Source organism: Anabrus simplex, chromosome 1, assembly GCF_040414725.1.
Source record: "Anabrus simplex isolate iqAnaSimp1 chromosome 1, ASM4041472v1, whole genome shotgun sequence".
Lineage (NCBI taxonomy): Eukaryota > Metazoa > Arthropoda > Insecta > Orthoptera > Tettigoniidae > Anabrus > Anabrus simplex.
In genome coordinates, this window is record NC_090265.1 from 1,406,906,165 (window position 1) to 1,406,927,537 (window position 21,373).

Sequence of the window (21,373 nt, forward strand, 5' to 3'; positions counted from 1 at the left end):
AATTAGACTACTGATATCTCACAAATGAAGACGTTACAGACGTGAAATTTGATATTTGTAATCTGCTTTAAAAGTAAAGAAACACGTATTCTCGGAAAATCCAATGAAGAGGGGGTGAAAAATAAATTGACTTAATTGTATGAAAATACTTACATCTTATAAAAACTAAAGTCGTTACAGACATGAAAATTGGTATTTGGACCTCCTTTAAAAACAAATAAAAACGCGTTTTGGGGGGAAATCATCTTGGGGATGGGAGTGAAAAGGAGTTGAATTCCTTCATGAGGACACATAAATCAACAACTGAAGAAGTTAGAGTCGTGATAATTGGTATTTAGAAGATCCTTTACTATTAAAGAAACAAGTACTTTTTTGCCGGAAAATTCACTTAGGATTGGGAGAGGAGTGTGAAAGAAGTGAAAAAAATGTGAATTATTTTTATGGGGATACTTGTATCTCAAAACTGAAGGTAATAGACGTGAACATTGGTGTTTGGAATCTCCTTTAAACATAAAGAAACATGCCTTCTTTTAATTTTTTTTGGGAGGTCGTAAATAAACTTAACGGCGGTGGGGTGTAAAAGGAGGTGAGACCAATTGATTTTACTGGTCAAAATGTACTTATAAGGAGCCTCCGTTGCTCAGGCGGCATCACGCCGGCCTCTCACAGCTGGGTTCCGTGATTCAAGTCCCGGTCACTCCATGTGACATTCGTGCTGGACAAAACGGAGGCGGGACAGGTTTTTCTCCGGATACTCCGGTTTTCCCTGTCATCATTCATTCCAGCAAGACTGTCCAATATCATTTCACTTCATTTGTCATTCATTAATCATTGCCCAAGAGGAATGCGACAGACTTCGGCAGCGGGCACAATTCCTAATGTCGCCGCTAGATGGGGGCTTTATTCATTCCATTGCTGACCCTGTCGAATGACAGGGTTCGTTTTCAAGAGCCATCTTTTCCTTCGGAGAACGTTCTTAGATTACAGTAGATTCTCCTGGCATATAAATAAAAATTAAGCATATTTGAAATAAACGGTAGGAATGAGATTGACTGTCCAATTGTTCACCTTTATAATAAGGTCAATAATGCACGGAATTATTCATTTGTATCGCCAGAAATTCCGCACACTTGCCTACGCGCGACAATGGTGCTGGTCCCATTACGAACAATGACAATGGCAGCAGATGTAATTTACCGCCAAGTAGCGGTCTTGCATCTTGCTGTGGGGTCCAGAACATCTATAATAATAATAATAATAATAATAATAATAATAATAATAATAATAATAATGGCCTTCATGGTACATAAAAGTATTGTAGACTCAATAAAAGAAGTTACTCCCATAGGTAACCGGCTCATGACAATGCGAATCCAATGTGCTAACAAGAAATATACAATAGTGAATGTGCATGCACCCACTAACGCGGACAATAAAAAAGAACCGCAAAAAACTGATGCATTCTGGGCTAAACTTGAGAAAATCATGGCGAAGATTCCAAAAGAGGATACAAAAATTTTGCTGGGCGACTTTAACGCACAAATTGGTAAAGAAAAAGAACATCAGAAAACTGTTGGCAAATTCCCTGCTCACAAATTCACTAACAAAAACGGGTTGAGACTCGTTGAACTGTGTCAACAAAACAATCTTAAAATCATGTCAACTTCTCTGAGCAAATCTCCACGGAAACAGAAGACCTGGAGGTCTCCCGTTCCAGGGATCGGTGAATTTCAAATCGATCACATTGCCATCTCTCATTCCATGCAGAGAGGGGTACACGATGTACAGGTACGCCGAGGAGCAAACGTCGATTCCGATCACTACCTAGTGAGAATAAAAGTAAAATTCACCCCGAAGAAAATTCATCATAAGAGGTCACAAATACCGAAGTTTGATACGACACAGATTGGAAATACTAATCTGCAAGAAGTGTGGGAAAGGGAACATGCAGGCACCTGGGAGAAATTCCGCAACAAAATCATCCAGAAAGCTCGAGAGCAAATTCCCCTGAAAAAGAATACTAAACACCCTTGGTGGAATTCTGAATGTGAACGTGCCTTGAAGGAACGAAAAGAAGCATTCCAGAAATACAACAGCAAGAAATCACCAGAAAACCAAACATATTTCAATGAAACTAGAAAACGAGTAGCCAAAATCATCAGGCAGGTCAAGAGAAAACACTTGAAGCAACAACTGGACTCGATTGAAGACAACTTTCGTAACTACAATGTACGAGATTTCTACAGGGAATTCGGAGGACAAGTCCGTGGGTATGCTCCTCAAAACCTGGCTTTCAAAAGATCAGATGGAAAACTTGCATTCAGTAATCAAGATAATTGTCAGGAATTAGCACTTTACTTCGCTGATCTCCTCAACTGTCCAGAGCCCCTCACAAGATTCCCTCAAGAACCCCCAAGTCACACTTTCCCAGAATCTCCACCACCGACAGAGGAAGAAATCCGCGGCCACATCCTCAAACTTAAAAACAATAGGACCTCCGGAGAAGATGGCATCATTGCGGAACTTCTGAAAAATCTTGGACCTAACTCCCTCAAGGAGCTCACTCAAATCATCACAGATATCTGGCAATCGGAAGAATTACCTCAGGACTGGAAATGCGCCCTCATCCACCCATTACACAAAAAGGGAGATAAGACCGACGTAAACAATTACAGGGGCATTTCTCTTCTCCAAGTGACTTACAAAATTCTTTCAGCTTGCCTTTTGAAGAGAACGCAAGAACAACTTGAACAAAGTATTGGCGAATATCAAGCAGGCTTCCGCCCTGGTCGCTCGTGTGCAGAACAAATATTCAACTTGAAGGCAACACTTAAATACAAAGCACTGAGGAACAAACCGGTCATCTGCATTTTTGTTGACTTCAGGAAAGCGTATGACTCGGTTGATCGACAGTCTCTCTTCGTTATTCTTGAGGAACTGGGGCTTGATTCCAAGACCCTCAACCTCATCAAGGCAACACTCACTGACACTATCTCCAAAGTTAAATTCATGGGGGAGATCTCTGAACCATTCCCGATTAAAACTGGCGTCCGACAAGGTGACGGCTTATCTCCGCTTCTTTTCAACCTCGTCCTAGACAAAGTCATCCGCGAGTGGGAAAAGGTATTGAAAGACATGGGATACTGGCGCCCCATACGACTAGGACGACCCAAAGACGGTATTGAGATATCATGCCTCGCTTTTGCAGATGACCTGGCCATACTTACAGATGATGTATTCACAGCCGTTAAACAAATTGAAACCCTTAGCGAATGTGCTGGAAAGGTTGGCCTACAAATTTCCTTTGAAAAGACCAAGTTCTTCTGCTCAAAATTTGACATCCAAAATTTGAACACGACACATGGGCAGATCAACCGAGTACCACACTTCAAGTACTTGGGAGAAATACTTGAACCAACGGGAGGCGAGAAGGCTGCCCAGAAAATTCGCCTACAAAAATTTCGGAAAGCCTACGGTAGGGTTCACAACATATACAATAAAAAGTGCTTGTCCCGCCATGCAAAGATCAGACACTATAATACAGTAATAAAGCCCGAAGTCTTATATGCCAGCGAGACCCTTACACTAAACGGGAAAGGTGACCTAGAAAACATTTTAAAAGAAGAAAGGAGAATCCTGAGGAAAATTCTCGGTCCCCGAAAAACAGAAGATGGATATAGACTGAGGTTACGCAGAGAGACAGAAGAGCATTCCAACATTGCAGCAGACATCCGCAAAAGACGTCTGAAATTCTATGGGCACGTCCACAGATTGCCGGCAAGTAGACTGACACACAAGATTCTCACCTACATAGAACATCTAAAAAATATTCCATGGGTACTAGAAGTGAAGAAGGATCTGGAAAAAGCCCAGATAAACCCAAATGACACCGCGGACAGAAACCTTTATAGGAAAAAAATTAATGGATGGAAAGTGCAACCAGAGAACGAAGTGAAAAAGAAGACTGGAGCAAAGTGGACAGAAGAACGAAAAAGGATCCACGGAGAAAGGATGAGAGCTGTTTGGCAACTCAGAAAACAGAATCGTTAGAGCTTTGCGTGATCCATTGGGTCCATACGCACATAATAATAATAATAATAATAATAATAATAATAATAATAATAATAATAATTTAACATGATGAGTCCTCCTGTATGTCTTAGATTCTCAATAAAACGTGCTCTCAAAATAATACACCCGTAAGAGTTTTAGACTGACGTGGGTGCTGACAAAAAATAATTAATTTATCTCCAACCGTTTGATATATGGACTTGATATATCACATGATGGTTGTCCTATATGTCTTAGATTTTGAGTAAGAAGTGTTCTTAAACAATACACCCCTAGGAGGCGGGGGGGGGGTAGGGTTACTACGGGGTGAGGTCTTGACATAAATATTCATTTCTCTCAAATCATTTGGCATACGAGTTTGAAATTTCACATAACGGTTGCTACAATATACCTTGGATTTTAAACAAAAAGTGGTCTTAAAATAATACACCCCTATGGGGATTTTCAACCGTGAGGGTGAGGCCTAAACTCACAAATATTCATATCTCTGGAATCGACTGACATATGAGGCTAAAATTTCACATGATGTTTTCCCCTTTAAGTAATAGATTTTAAATAAGAATTTGTATTAAATCAGTACATCCTTAAGGGTGTTTGACTGGGGGTAGTGTGTAGCTGACGACATAAATATTCATTTCTCTCAAACTGTTTGACATACGAGCTTGATATTTCACATGATGATTGTCCTATATATCTTAGATTTTAAATAAAATGTGGTCTTAAAGTAATACGCATCTAAAGTGTTTTGACCGGGAGGGAAAGGTCTGAAAAAATAAATATTCGCATCTTTGAAACTGTTCGACTTACTGAAGATGTTGAAAATTCACATGATGGTCGCTCCTACATGTAATAGATTTTTTTTTAAAAAGTGGTCTTGAAGCAATACACCCGTGGGAGGTGTTGACTGGGGGTGATGTCCGATGAGAAACATGTTCATTTCTCTGAAACTTTTTGACATACTAGGTTGAAATTTTATATGATTGTTGCTCCTATATATCTTAGATTTTAAATGAGAAGTGAACTTGAATAAATATATTCCTAAGGGGTTTTGACTGGAGTTTGGTGCCCGATGACAAACACATTCATTTCTCTAAAACCATATGACATACGAGGTGGAAACTTCACATAATGATTGCTCCTATATGCATTACCGTACATTTTAAGTAAGAAGTGGTCTTAAACAAACACTTCTTTAAGGAGTTTTGACTGGGAGTGAGTTCTTATGACATAATATTCATTTCTCTGAAAGCGTCTGGCATACAAGGTTAAAATATCACATGATGCTTGCTCCTTCATGTTTTAGATTTTAAGTAAGGAAAGGTATTAAAACAATACAGCTCCAAGTGGTTTTGGCTGGAGAGTGACTTACGACAAAATTATTCATCCCACCAAACCGTTTGACGTATGAATTTGAAATCTTACAAGAACTGTGGATGTCGTAGCTGACAAGTATGATATAATTAGAAGTATTTCAAGTATACGGATTGGGATTATGTTGAAGTTGTTGAAGTTGTAAAATTAAGACTCCACGACAGCCAAGGTACTGGACCGAATTTCCGACTCCTTTCCTTCATTGCCAAAAAAAGTTACTTGTAAAACTCAGGGTTTTAACTGAAATAATCTTGAATTTGATACACAATCGAAGGAACATTTTTTGAGATTGTTATACCAATTGTGGTACCTACGAATTCTTGCGGAGGTTGAATGTCTAATATTTAAATATTTAAACCTCTCAAATTACAAATCACTTTCCACAAGCTTAATACACATTAATAGGCTCTGCCACGAAATTTGAAAAGTGGTACGAGGGCTGGAACGGGGTCCAATCCGCCTCGGGAGGTCTACTGAGTAGAGGTGGGTTCGATTCCCACCTCAGCCATCCTGGAAGTGTTTTTCCGTAGTTTCCCACTTCTCCTCCAGGCGAATGGCGGGATGGTACCTAACTTAAGGCCACGGCCGCTTCCTTCCCTCTTCCTTGCCTATCCCTTCCAATCTTCCCATCCCTCCACAAGGCCCCTGTTCAGCATAGCAGGTGAGGCCGCCTGGGCGAGGTACTGGTCATACTCCCCAGTTGTATCCCCAGACCAAGAGTCTGAAGCTCCAGGACACTGCCCTTGCGGCGGTAGAGGTGGGATCCCTCACTAAGTCCGAGGGAAAAACCGAACCTGGAGGGTAAACAGATGATGATGATGATGATGATGATGATGATGATGATGATTAGTGAAGATAGGTTCATCTCGATTTTTATCAGAGATCGGTGCTGCGCTTTACACACAATAAAATCTGTCTTCGATTTTATTTAAAAGTGGTCTTAATAATAATAATGTTATTGGCTTTACGTCCCACTAACTACTTTGACGGTTTTTGGAGACGTCGAGGTGACTGAATTTAGTCCCGCATGAGTTACTTTACATGCCAGTAAATATACCGACACAAGGCTGACGTATTTGAGCACCTTCAAATACCACCGGACTGAGCCAGGATCGAACCTGCCAAGTTGGGGTCAGAAGGCCAGCGTCTCAACCGTCTGAGCCACTCAGCCTGGCCAGAAAGTGGTCTTCAAACAGTACGCCCCTAAGGGGTTTTGACCTGGGAAGGGGGAGGGGGTGAGAAATGATAACAGAAATATTCACTTCTATGAATTACGAGGTGAACATTTCAAATCGTATCCTAGGTATTAAATAACAGAAAGTTTGAAACAAATTTAACCCCTCAGAGAGTTGAATGGGGGTTAGACCCGAAAACAGATAGGTCTACATTCATTCCTTCCTCCGAAATCGTTTAACGTACGAAGACAAAATTCCAAATATGTATTTTACAAGTTGCATTACGTCGCATCGACGCAGATAGGTCTTACGGCGACGATGGGACAGGAAAGAGCTAGGAGTGGGAAGAAAGCGTCCGTGGCCTTAATTAAGGTGCAGCCCCAGCATTTTCCTGGTATGAAAATGGGAAACCACGGAAAACCATCTTCAGGGCTGCCGACAGTGGGGTTCGAACCCACTATCTCCCGAATACTGGATACTGGCCGTACTTAAGCGACTGCAGCTATCGAGCTCGGTGGTATATATTTTAAATCGTAGGTGTGTAGGCCTATTAGGAAATATTTTTAAACATTCCACCCCTAAGGTGTTCAATGGGGGTTATCTCCGCAAAACGAAGTTATTAATCCGTCCAAAACCGTTTGACGTACAAATTTGTCATTTTACGAGAAGGTTCTTCGTTTATGTCCCAGATGTAAAATATCATATACTTCAAAATATTTTCCCCTAAGGGATTTAGATTTAGATGGTGATTGACTCTCAAAAAACAATATCCATTCTTCCGAAACTGTTTCAGGCACTTTACATGACCGGGCGAGTTGGCCGTGCGGTTAGGAGCGCGGTTGTAAGCTTGCATCCGGGAGATAGTGGGTTCGAATCCCACTGTCGGTAGCCCTGAAGATGGTTTTCCGTGGTTTCCCATTTTCACACCAGGCAAATGCTGGGGCTGTACTTTAATTAAGACCACGGCCTCTTCCTTTCAACTCCTAGGCCTTTCCTATTCCATCGTCGCCATAAGACCTATCTGTGTCGGTGCGGCGTAAAGCCACTAGCAAAAAAAAAAAAAAAAAAAGAAAAAAAGAACTGTACATGAAGGGAGATCTTCTATGTCCTAAGTGTTAAGAAATATTTGTTGTAAAATATTCCCCACCTAAAGAACATTCAATTATCCATTACTGTTCGACGTACATCTAAATTTCAAAGGCTGATCGCTTTTACATCCTAGATGTTGAATATGATAGGATTTAAAATCATTCTAGTTCTTCTAAACAGGGTTCAGATGCGTAGTAGAAAAGAAAATTAATAATCATTGCTCCAAAACAGTTTAACGTACGAACTGAGGGTGTATTCTACGGGCTCATTCGACAGTAGACTAAATATGCTAAAATATCATTGAGGACATTTTCTAGGGTTCCATTTGTCCCCCAGCTTCGCAGAAGGCAAAACAAATGATGAAAAATAGTCAGTGATATAAATTATCTTCTTGCAGGTGGTTTGTGAACGCTGCTCTATGTACCACATTGTACAGTACGGGTGCAGTGTACATTGTGTTCATCGCACAGTCAGTGAAGCAGGTAAGACACTTCTGAGTACTTGTTTATAGCAGACAGCTAGACAACATTTTAAATTTTTTTCTTTGAATTAGAAGTCATAGTGCTCGTTCTTGCCCCACAGCTTCATACAGGGCGTAACAATTAGGTAGGCCGAACTTTTAGCACACATTCCTCACACGTAGGACAAGAACATATGTTATATGGACCTATCTTGTTTCCATGCTAGAGCACATTTTCTACAACTCTGCACAGTACGTTAACCATGGGAAACACACGGGAACAAAAAGTACCAGAATCATTGTAGTCTATTTTGTACCTGCAGTAGCTGTAAAAATATCATTCAAATTACATGGGTACTTTCCGAGTTTACCATTCCGACAGCTTGGAGTGAATTTGTAGCCTTAAAAACCATTGCAAGGAATAAACTGTCAAAAAAATTAACCATGAAGTATAGCCAGTAAGTATTAAAATAATAATCTACAATATTCATTCATTGTACATGACAATTTTTGTCCACCTGAAATACGTATTTCTGTCCAAACTATGATGGCAAAAATAGTGATTATCTACCACTTTACTGTGGTCTTCACAGACATGTGCCCTTAATAGCATGCACAGTGTTCAGTTTCTAACCTTGCTATAGGCGCCGCTGAAAGTGATGTCTTTCTGCAGTGACACATTCCTGGCATCTATAGATGAAAATATCACTCGCACGCATGAGTTTTTCTTCGGCAATGTTCCTCATTTCTGCAGTAATATTTCCTGTAGTTACTCTAGAGTGTGAGAATTATTCCTTCAAACTTTAGTTTTTAGAGTTCCCGACAAAAAGAGATACGTGGTAAGATCGCGGGACTGAAGGAGCCATAATATTTTAGAAATAACCCTGCCATTAAAAGTATGTTTATGTCGTCCAAGGAATCATTGACGGTATGGACAGTAGCAGAAACTTTTAAAACCCGCTGATCTCTTATCATCTGACAACATTTGAAAAAAGCGGTACGAGTATGTTTGTACATTCTCTGTGTCCATTTCCTGTATCATTGAAGAAGATGGTCCCCATTACTCGCCTTGCAATACAGTACACCATACGCCTACATTTTTGTCATATAACGCTGCTTCTTTGCCCACCAATAATTAGTGTTATGTCAAGCTACGTGACCGTTAAAAGGAAACTTTGCCTCATTAAAAACAAAAACAAAAAATAACAATAAAGCTGTCAACAATGTTTTGTACCAGGCGAGTTGGCCGTGCGGTTAGGGGCGCGCAGCTGTGAGCTTGCATCCGGGATATAGTGGGTTCGAATCCCACTGTCGGCAGCCCTGAGGATGGTTTTCCATGGTTTCCCATTTTCACACCTTAACTAATGCCACGGTCACTTCCTTCCCATTCCTAGGCCTTTCCTGTCCCATCGTCGCCATAAGACCTATCTGTGTCGGTGCGACGTAAAACAAATAGCAAAATAGTAGCAAAAAACAATGTTTTGTAAAATCTAATTGAAGGTATAGTTTCCAAAACTAAGTCATTTTTGTATTACATTGAGAAATCCGTTTATATCTTGTTCGTAATGTGTAGACATATCTACCGTATGTCGATAATATTTTACTTCAGCATTGACGTAAAGTGTGGGGTAGGAAATCGTATATATTTCCAAAATAATAATAATAATATTTCTATTGCAGCCAAATGGCCAGAAAAAAGAGGTAAATTATATGCAGATATAAATTATTCAAGTAATATTAAGTTTGCGCTCTGGAGCCTTGGTTTGCATAGTTAATTGATTTAGTTCTTTTCCTGCACAGTTCTATGTGGTAACGTCACATGTTTTTCCGCATAGGTTGCACTCACACGTCTCAGATGGCTGATGGTATGATGTGTTCATACAGATGAGATGATGAAAACTGTGTACCGGTAGTCTAGTAAATACGTGCCTCATCTCAAAATTCGATGTTGTCCATGTCCAATCTGTCATGGCCCGCGAGTCAGGTGTGATGATTTCCAAACTCCAAACTAGAGTATGTATGGTTCCTGTGTATGGGCCCCTCAACAGGATTACTTGATTCGAGAGGTGGAAAAAATACAAAGAAAAGCAACTCGATTTGTTTAGAGTGATTTCTGGCAATGTTGCAAAGTTGGGCTGTGGAAGACTTGGGTGAAAGGAGACGAGCTGCTCGACTAAGTGGTATGTTCTGAGCTGTCAGTGGAGAGGTGGCGTGGAATGACATTTGTAGACGTATAAATTTGAGTGGTGTTTTTAAAAGTGGGAAAGATCATATTATGAAGATAAAGTCGGAATTCAAGGGGACAAATTGAGGCAAATATTCATTTATCCATGAAGTCTTGGCTGTTAAATTTGGACGTCTGAAATCAAGATCTCCTTCCGTTCAAACTGCCAGAGAGCTCATCAGTAGGTCCTATAATGGATTTCGTGAGTCACAACTGGAGTGGAAAAAACACAGCTCCAATTGAGTGTCTGGCCTTATATTGTGTTAAGCATCCGCCAGCTCTCTATAATCTCCCAAGAAAAACCTAGGTTGCCCTCAATAGAGTTCGCAGCAACCATGGACGGCGTGGCTAATTTTTACATAAGTGGAGTATGAGATCCACCCTTGAGTGCGACTGCGGTGAATCAAGAACAGATCATCCGGCATATCGCCACCGAATGCCCAAAGAGGTCATACTTGGGGCCACTGGAAGATTTTATGTGCGATAAAAATGAGACTATTCAATAATGACAATTTAGATTTAAATTTACGAACTCTCCATTAGTTTGGTTGATTGTTTAGCGGCTTTTTTTCAATTCTTGAATATTTCGTTTATTGTGTGTAACTTATAACACTGTGTACTAGCCATAGGCTAAATAAATAACCACTAAGTAGCTCAGTTGTTTGCCCATTGTGGGGGCTATAACAAGTTTGTTACTTTCATCAGCCTGCCTCAGACTCATCTCTGAGTTTAATTTGAAAGTAATAGACGTATGAGCGATTGCAATAACTTATTATTATTTTAACATACATTAAAGTATACCAAGTGGGTTAGCTGCGTGGTTCGGATCTCGTAGCTGTAAGCTTACATTCGGGAGATGGTAGGTTGGAACCCTATTGTCGGTAGCTCTAAAGATGGTTTTCCATGGTTTCCCATTTTCACAATTGCAAATCCTGGGGTTGTACTTTAATTGAAGACACGGTCACTGCCTTCTCAGTCTCAGATCTATCTTCTCGTCATCATAAGATCTATGTGAGTCGGTGGAAGTAAAACAAGCAGCATCGAAATAATTTACATACACATTTGCAATATTTACAGCTATAGCAACAAAATATGGTTAGGCTGAGATGACGTCGCAGGACTTAATCAGAACAACCATCCCGTACGATGCTTCATAGAGACCGCATAGTCTTCCAGGGAATCATCTTTTAGGACACTCCTCCAAGACATAGCACATTGTCTGGACTACGCCACAATCGCATAGTTTTTGGTTGTTTCGCAAACAGCACTTGGTGTGCTATAATTGTACACGCCGTGTCTAGTATGGAAGCGATTTAGCTGAACCCTCACCCAGCTAGGTTGATTAAAGCGTGGCACTTTCAAGGACGGGTTGCAAACAATTTCGTTGTTCCTAGAATTTGATTTACGCCGTACACGCTTTCATTCTTTCTCCTCGTCTTACTCACTGGTTAGTAGTCGAGTAGCGTCCTGATATGAAACTTAAAAGGTGTTGAAATTCTGAAATAATTTTAAATATCTCTTTTAAACCTATTAATAACTGTCTACCCCACACCTCCACCCCGATTTTGCAGGACAAATGATGTGAATCATCCTTCTGTTTTACTTTTAGGCGCTGTCTTTCTTTCCAAAGGAGCATTATATTAAGGGATGATCTAGGTGTTCCTTTTACAGTCACTCCAAGTTGCCTAATAATATTTCGTACTAGAAATTATACTCCTTGTATAGAAGAATAAAATGAAACTAAGAAGGACCAGATTGATTCAAGATGATCGTTGTGAAATGTTGAATAGGAAATTAAATTAATTCAGCGTCAGGAAACGTTATACGAAATGAAAAGAAAGCACATCCATGATCTACTAGCAGAACTTATTTTTTTAAAAATTGTTATTTTAGTTTCTACACAGTATTACATATGTGACAGATATAGAGAATTATGAACCTTCTGGCATTAATATACGAGTTCTAGAATATTAATGAACAGTTTAGAGTCATTAAGTTAAATAATTCTTATCATTAAAACATAGCATATATGTTTTAGAACAATTGGTGCGTTACATACTATCAAGAACTAATGGATGTTTTTTTTTTTTTCACTTCCAGGTTGGCGATTTCCATTTCGAAGAAATGAAGATTGATGTTCGGATATATATGCTTATATTCGCAATCCCTCTCTGCCTGATGTGCCTAATTCGCAACCTTAAGTACCTTGTGCCATTCTCCATGCTCTCCAATGCCTTCATCTTGATAAGCTTCGCTATAACGCTGTCTTACATATTCAAAGACCTTCCAGCGCTTTCAGAGAGAAGAAACCTCGCTGATCCCGGCCAGATCCCTCTATTCCTCAGCACCGTAACCTTCGCCTTAGAAGGTATCGGTGTGGTATGTAGTCTGCCTTGATGGATATTTTATTATATTATTATTATTATTATTATTGTTGTTTTTGTTGTTGTTGTTGTTGTATTAGCAATAGTTTACAACGAGACGAGAGCAACCTTAGTGAATAGCATGGAACAGCGAAAATACTCTTCTCTATGAATAGTCGCTCAAAAGTAAAGAAGAATGAGTGCATGGTATTGTATGTTCCTTGGATTTAATGTTTTATCGCAATTAAATTATTATCAACATATGATTCACCTCCCATTTAGAAAAAACCCTGTGGACACCCACAATAAACACTACAACTATAGGTCTGAGGAAAGTGTACCTGGGAGGAAGTTACACAATAACATGCGTTCATTCTTTCTTTTCTTCTTTTTTTTTCTTTTGAGTAACGTACAACTAATGCCATGAAGGAGTCACAACTAACATAGTCACATTACTGCTAACACATCCTGCATTGAACTTATGCTACATTAGAACTACAGGCAAAGGTCCATAGTCAGTCTTATGGTTCAGTGGGTGCGGCATTGGGTAAACTATTTTTCAGAAGGAACATCAACATATCCACCTGGTCCCACTTGATGACAAAGTCGTATACAGTTCGAACATTAACATATCTGTATTTTTCAGAATGACTAGTTTCTTGCAATCAAAATTAAAATACTTATTCTTTTTGTGTGTTTAAAATGGATACCATTAAATAAAGGTAATTATGTTTATTATGGATGCACGTTTCTATAATTGAACCAGTCAGTAGATGGTTCAGTTGGAAGTTAGAGGATATATAAAAGAATGGCATTATGCAATAAAAGATATAAGGCTTCGCTGGTTTATCATTCGAGAAGAGCATTATTTCAAGTAAGAAAAAATCAAAACTAAGGAGGTGAGGATACTCGCGATGGCAGCGTAAAAGAGAAGCGAAAGGGAGAGGGGATGATAGGAAAAGTAAGGAGACTCACAATGAGCCCTTCGTAATTTTGTATAAAGCTATAATTACATGCAAACACACAGTATGTTCCCATACCCACGTTATTATATTTTAATATTTAGCTAATTGCATTTGAGTTCGATAAGGTCAAAATAAGACCTGTAATACAGCTGTTCTGGCTCCGCCCTGCCTACGGGCCTGTCATACTGTAACTGTAGGATATCTCAGTGCAGTATAGACTTTACCTTCAAGTGGGTCCACGTTTGAACGGATACAAGTTTTCATTTTCTAGAAAGACAGGTGAAAACAACGAAAAAGTACCTTGTTCAATAAAATCTCTGCATGTCGGTACATAAAACTTAATATATGTTATGTATGTATGTATGTATGTATTTATGTATGTATGTATGTATGTATGCATGTATGTATATATGTATTTACTGAACCCTTTTGGTCCATACTGAAGGATACCTACCTTCCTTACCTATCAGCAAAAGTTCATGAGATCTGTCTCTTGGGTCGTATTGGGTTCCTCGTCACTTCCTGAGGTAAAGGTAGGGTTGAGTAATTCTAATCTATCTACTCAAATGAAAGGTTTGTTTTAAAAACATGTTCCTATTTATTCAAGTAATTCCTGAAGCATTTATGATTATTAACGGTATCATTGAACTCAATCGTGTCCACTGGACACCACAATCATTTTTACATAGAAGGTCAGATTACTGGTGTGAGCCTTTGACGTAACTGCCTGAGATGGGCATCCTTACTAGAAACTACTGTCTCAATTATTAATTAAAGAAAGGAAAGTCTGGAAATCCTTAAATTCGGCTTCCCTGTGAGACTACATGTACCATCATAGTGATTCTTTATGGTCCAGCCCTCGTAACACGAACTCTGGACTCTGGGTATAATTAAGGCAGTCCAATCGGTGTGTGCCACACAGTAGTTATACAGCATGGACCCTTAATTGAATCGATGTGACCTGCGACTATGTCATGGACCGACATCTAAACTTCTAAGTTACTTTAAAGTCATTGTGGATGATGACCGCAAGGAAAATGATGCTACAGTGGCATATGGCCCTAATCTAAGTCACTGAGGTTGATGACCCCATAACCATCCAAGTTTCTAAGCTGAAGGCTAAACACAATTAAGTTACATCGGTTGGTGACCAAAGTTTCCACTTTACTATCCCCAGCACATTCACTGCTCAATCAGTCAAAGTCAAATAATGCAACAACAACAAGGCTCACGACACTTTGTGGCAGTAAAATCCATTACCTTCGGATATGTCCCCTTAATCGTTACGTTAACATTTAAATATACCCCAGAAAATAAACTACGATTTCCAGAATGCATCTTCAAGTTATTCGCTTGATTTATAAAGTTATTTCAAAGGTTTTCACTTTTTAATGATTAAATAAATTTAAATGATTTAATGAAATCTTAAAGGACAATAAATTATATTTCCACGGACGAATGGTTTCTTCACAAGTCCCTACACAATTCTCGATGTACTTCATTTTAATCATGTTTGATGTTTATCTGTTGATTCCTGTATCTGGAAAAGAACTATTACATCATTCATGTCCAGTTTATATCTTGTTTCATGACCTCACACTTTAAATCCAATCTAACTCTAGCCATTATTAACACTTGGATAACCCTAATAATTAAGTACAAACCAAAAGTAATTCGCCGTATAATGTAAGCCAATTACGATGTCATATCTCGTCATAACATTTCAAAAAGTTTGCGCACCCCTCACAGACAAAACAATCAACACTACCACCGCTCTATATTTTGAACAACCCTGAATTTGGCTAACCTTACTCATTATACTCTAAGCTCGTGTTCTCAAATGTTCATTACGATCTCAATTTAAAAAATTCCCAGTATCCAACAACTCGCACGTTATCCCCGAATGGAAATTTCAACTAGATTCCGTAATTATTTATCTCCGTTACCAAGAATGCAATCTCCATCCTACACCCAAACCACTACACGTTCCGTTATAAAACTATCCCCCCTCGATCAGCTGGCGGTCTCGATACAAACGACCTTTCTCTGTCTGTCAGTCTCGATATGAAACATCTGTTCATCTTGCCTGACTGACCTCAAAGAGTAAAACATTTAACTTCGCAAAAAGACTAATTACAAAATACGATATATTCTGACCAACCAAATATGCACATAGATTTACTTTTAAAAGTCTCACAATAATTGTACCCGTCGCAAATTAATACCGGCGCGGTTTCTCTTATTCTTCTTTCCATTCCCAACATTATAAAATCTTCCTCGGGCTCCCACAAGTCCCGGCTTCATTGACAGTTTTCCAAACACCTGATTCACAAATCCTATCTCGACTCACACTACAAAACTAACCCCTGTTTCCCAAACTCAACGACTATCACTGACAAAGAACTGGAATAAAAATCCGTTCTAGAATCCACGACGTCTAATAACGTACAGTGCTTTAATAATGAATAAGTTCGCATAAAATGATATCGTATTTTAATAACTGGATTTTCACGAAAATGATTTACAAATTTCCTGATATTATTGTCACTCAGACAAGGTTTAAACGGACATAGAATACATTACACTCATGACAAATTCACCGACATGCGTTACTACGTACAGGGCTTCCATCCGATTGAAAATGGGTAACCACGGATCCCTTTTGCACCAACTCCATCTAAATTCCAACTGAAAATTTTACGTCAAATGAACAACTTAATTTGACATCACAAAATATAGGCAATAAACACACGGAAATGACGATCGACATTGGACGTGATATCACTTCGAAACCCTATTTAATAACTTTTTACATCATACGGCACTCGCAATACTTCAAAAATTTATCCAAGTGAAAAATAAAACAAATGACCCTTTTTCGTCGTATTCTGACATTTACAAAAACCACATAGGGGCGGCAAACTGCGTCGTATATACCCTCTTCAAATACGTATAAGTTAAACATCATGAAAGAAGATATAGTAGGTGGTAAAATGGTAAGTCACATACCTTAAATCAGCCAGCATTCATCTTAGGGCTCACCTGCGACCCTGGCATTTTTATTTAGCCATTTCTAGCTGTACAGATCATTTTATTTTCCGGTTTTCTGGAAATAAAGCATATAAAAAAAGAAAATTCCCTTCACTTGTCGTTCTTGTTGATCGCACACGACGGACTGCAATTATTTCCCGCACACGAATTACTTTCTTTACCACACACAATTTATACAAATTTCTTCGATACCTTGACCGTCCTTTTTGTAAAATTATTTCCACTCAAGAAAAACTGTCTCCACATGGAGTCAAGACCCCAGCCGCATCGGCTAAAATTTGTTGGTTGGACTTAGTCTACTTTTGCCGTTCGATTTTACAGAGCAGTTCAACCCTCTGTCTTCAGCCTGGTGATACAAAATGCAGGGGCTTCATCATGGCGTCCCTTCTTATTTATAAAAACTACCCTCTCTCTCCAGGCATTTTTCTTTGCCGTCAAGAAAATTTCCGTTACTTTTCTGACTTAACTGAACTGTAATTAAAAGAGTTTTGAAGGTAATCACATACTTGCTACATTGCTGGCGGTAGTGTTCATGGACATTTAAAATTTATACATATTCAATTACCTGGATAAATGACCTTATTTGATAGGCACTATATTTTTGTCGACTTGGCGTGGGTACGCCATACACAAGCGCTCTTTTGAAAAAACACACCAAAATGGCTTAGCAGTCTCAAACTTTCTTCGGTATCCTTCCTCTACGACACGTGTGGATGACGTTACGTATCCCAGAGCGTGGGACGGAAAGTAGCTATCCCCTCGCCACGCGTCAACTCCGTGCTATCAAGAAATCGAACTTCTTATTCCAATTGACAATTTAATACATAATATTTTTAGGGCACAAATGTCATGGGTTCAGTATGTATGTATTTATGTCCGATTATAACTCGAGGACCACTGGACGTATTCTTATGCGGTTTTCAATGTTATCTAGAACATATCCAGAGGAAGGTTTTAGTGCATATGACATTGAATTGTGATGAAATAAATCCGATCAGTATCGATTTTAGTATAACAACTCAAAGAAAAGTGTGCTGGACGACTGTATCGACTTACACTGCTTAAACCCTTGAATACATTCACAAACTACATGCGTACGATTTTTAGAGAATAAGAAGTACTCCAAGAAATTCCGCAGGCCATATATCTAATCTTTAAAAGTTTGGTTAAAAAAGCCGTTTTTAAGATTCTTACCAGAAGAAATTCTGCGTTTGGTGTGGGGAATAGTATTTCATAACTAGAGAACCGCTGAACAGATCTTTATGCGACTTTCGCTGATGCATAGAGAATCTGGTGGGGAAGGTGTCTATGTATTAAAGATTGAAACCAAGCATTAATGGTTTCTGAAGAACAATTGGAAAGATGTACCACGCGGTAGAGTTTCTAGGCGTATGCTTTTTAACCCGTTAAAGATATCCACAGACTACATGCGTAAGAACTAAGACCATAAAAATATCTGAAAAAGTCTCGGAGACCACGTATGTATCTTTACAATGTCACCCACAATGAGAGTCTTTTAATTAGTAGAAACCCCGTGGTAGGTACGGAAAGATCATTCATGTGAGTCGACTTAACGATACGTGAACACCTCAAGAACCACTGGATTTGAATTTTACTGTTACCTAGGGGATCTTCCGACGAAGTTTTCGTGTGCTAAATATTAAACTTAGGTGAGAGGCAACCGAGTAACAATGGTTTTTGCGAAACAACTCGAAGAAAGTGACGGTACATTAACACCTTGGCTTACGTTGCGTAAACCATTAGAGGTCACAAATTATGTGCGTAAGTACTGTTTGTGGTTGAACAGAGCACCACTGAATTGGCGCTGCCCCACTTCCTGGGGTAGCCTGTCTCGGGAGTGGTCGGGCACCTTCGCGTGCAATCGTGTGAGCGAGTCAGTTAAAAACAAGCACCATAGCTGCCTGAAAGGAACTGTGGTGAAGTGTGTTGCGCTGATAAACTCTGTGAATATCGAATTCATCTCGTGAGCGACATGTTAATACGAGTAAACTAGTATATGTGTAATTAAACACCTTTCGTATTTTTGTATGTATGAAACAGCATGTGGTTCCTAGCACCACGTGTTCTCAGGGACCTGTCCGAACGACGTCGGAACAAGCACTGTAGAGCATAAACTGTTTCTACAAAAAGTCCCTGGAACCACAAATATATCTTTGAAAGTTCGACCACAATTACAGATTGTTTGTTAGCAGTAGAAATCCTGCACTATAATAATTTCGTATTGCTATTTCTAGCCGAGTGCAGCCCTTGTAAGGCAGACCTTCCGATGAGGGTGGGTGGCATCTGCCATGTGTAGGTAACTGCGTGTTATTGTGGTGGAGGGTAGTGTTATGTGTAGTGTGTTAGTTGCAGGGATGTTGGGGACAGCACAAACACCCATCCCCCGACATTGGAATTAGCCAATGAAGGTTAAAATCCCCTATCCGGCCGGGAATCGAACCCTGGATCCTCTGAACTGAAGGCCAGTACGCTGACCATTCAGCCAAAGGGTCGGACAATCCTGCACTAAGCACAGGCAAAGCATTCTATAACTTGAGAACCGCTTGAGGGTTTTTACTATTGTCTAGGGGATTTCCAAAGGAAGATTATAGTATATATAATACTGGACTATGATGAAAGTAAACCAACGCAGAATCCGTGGGATCAATTCAAAATGCCTCGTAAATAATTTCTCTGTTTACGTTGCGAAATCTGTCGAAAATATCCATAAAGAGTATGGATAAGAATTGTAAAGCATAAAGAGTTATTCACAAACATTCCAGGGACCACTGTTTTTTCATTAAAATATCGCCCACTATAACCTCTTTTATGTTTGTCAGCTTTATTTATTTATTCATTGAGTCTTTACAGAGTTTCCTCCCTTTTGATTCTAAATTATAAGGAGTGAACGAAAAAAACAGGTAAAAAGTAAATAATTGGCGAAGTTGCCAAATGAAACGAAACATTTCATTTAGATTATGTAACGAAATAACCTAGAATAGGGCAATAATTGGCAAAGTCGGCAAAATAAGGCAATCTACATTTGCAAGCACACACCTAGCTTTGATCCACATCCTCACTGCATAAGTCGGCTAGTGTGGTATTACGATATACCACTCCCAACCGACTCTGACAACACAATGCATTCTGCTGAGTGCGCTGTCCCTCCTACTGCTGGTTCTAAGCTGTCCTCATTGCCATTTAAACATCTGTCCTCTTGTGCACTTACACAACCACTTCTTACCTCTACACCACATGCTAATCTCGCTTTCCTTTACATATTTTTCACAGCACTTAAGAATATATTCAAATTACTACCGTTGTTCCATTCTTAAAAGATCTGCACAATAATTTTATGATAATCACTGATTCTACACATTTATTGCTGCTAGTCACTTACGAACTTTTTCCTCAACTTTTCCGTTTCCACACAAGCACCTACCAAATGTAAGTCATCCGTCTTTACTCCGCATAAAATACATAATGTGTTATCTTTTCTCCTGATCCAACCCTTATTTTTGTATATCCCAAGAGCCACCAAATTAATCCCCTCTCGGCTTTCTACCCCAAACCTTATGTTAATATTGGAGACTTGGACAACCTCATAAAATAAACTAAGAGAAGCTCTTTTCCTACGTTCTTCTACCATTCCTTGCCTTTGTATATCCTTAATTCTAGCTGTCAGAGCTGTCCGCCTACTACTTCCTTTCCCCTTCCATGTCTCAGACCAAATATGACCCATTTCTACACTCTCAACATAGTTTTTAATTTTATACAACAAACCTTCTGTGTACATAGCATTTACTTGCTGTTTGTACGCTTCCTGCATTACTGGGCCACCCTCCCCTCGTTTCAGCCGCATCCAGTAGTTCAGAACCCTTCTGACACAATCTACTTATATATATTCTCCGCATAATAATAACGCCCCCACATTCGCTGTACACTGAGGCAATCTCATAATTATATTATTCAATTTATATATTATTTGGTTTAATGTATCCCATTTCTTTTCAAGTCCCCGCAGTTCTGCCCCATATAATGCTCTGCTTAGCACTAACGTTTGTAATACTAATCTCAAAATCTTATAATTAATCCTCGGAAATTTTGTCACTAAAATGTTAACCACCGACAGTGCTGCCACCCCTCTCCACTTTACCCTTTTAATGTGATCTTCCCGTCCTCTTCTTATATTTAACAGCACTCATAATTACTCTATCTTATCTACTTCTTCTATGCTCTCTCCCTGTAATGCCCAATTCCTTTCCTTTTTCCTCCTCCTATTCTTTCGCACAACTAGCACCTTCCATTTATTACTATTAATTTTAATGCCCACTTCCTTGCAAACTCCGACAACTCCTTTAAACCCCCTTTTAATCCCCCTCCTGTTAAGGCCATTAGGATGATATCATCTGCGAAAATCAGTCCTGGAATCTCTAACTTTTGTACTAACGGCACTGCCCATTTTCCACCCCGTGTCCTTCCAGAATATCATTAATGAATAGCAGGAATAACAACGGCGAGAGTTCACATCCTTGTTTTAACCCGAATTTACAATCAATACGCTCACTAATTAAATTATCTTCTACCTAAATGCAACAATATGC

At 39.3% G+C, this 21,373-nt stretch overlaps 1 protein-coding gene across 1 annotated transcript in view; it reads left to right on the forward strand.

Annotated features, from left to right (window-relative positions):
* LOC136879048 (proton-coupled amino acid transporter-like protein CG1139) overlaps positions 1–21,373 on the forward strand; it is a 170,343-nt gene that overhangs the window by 81,512 nt on the left and 67,458 nt on the right. Inside the window, exons 6-7 of the mRNA XM_067152786.2 lie at positions 8,104–8,188; positions 12,491–12,769. Of these exons, the coding sequence (XP_067008887.2) occupies positions 8,104–8,188; positions 12,491–12,769 (364 nt within the window). The remainder of the gene's footprint in view (positions 1–8,103; positions 8,189–12,490; positions 12,770–21,373) is intronic.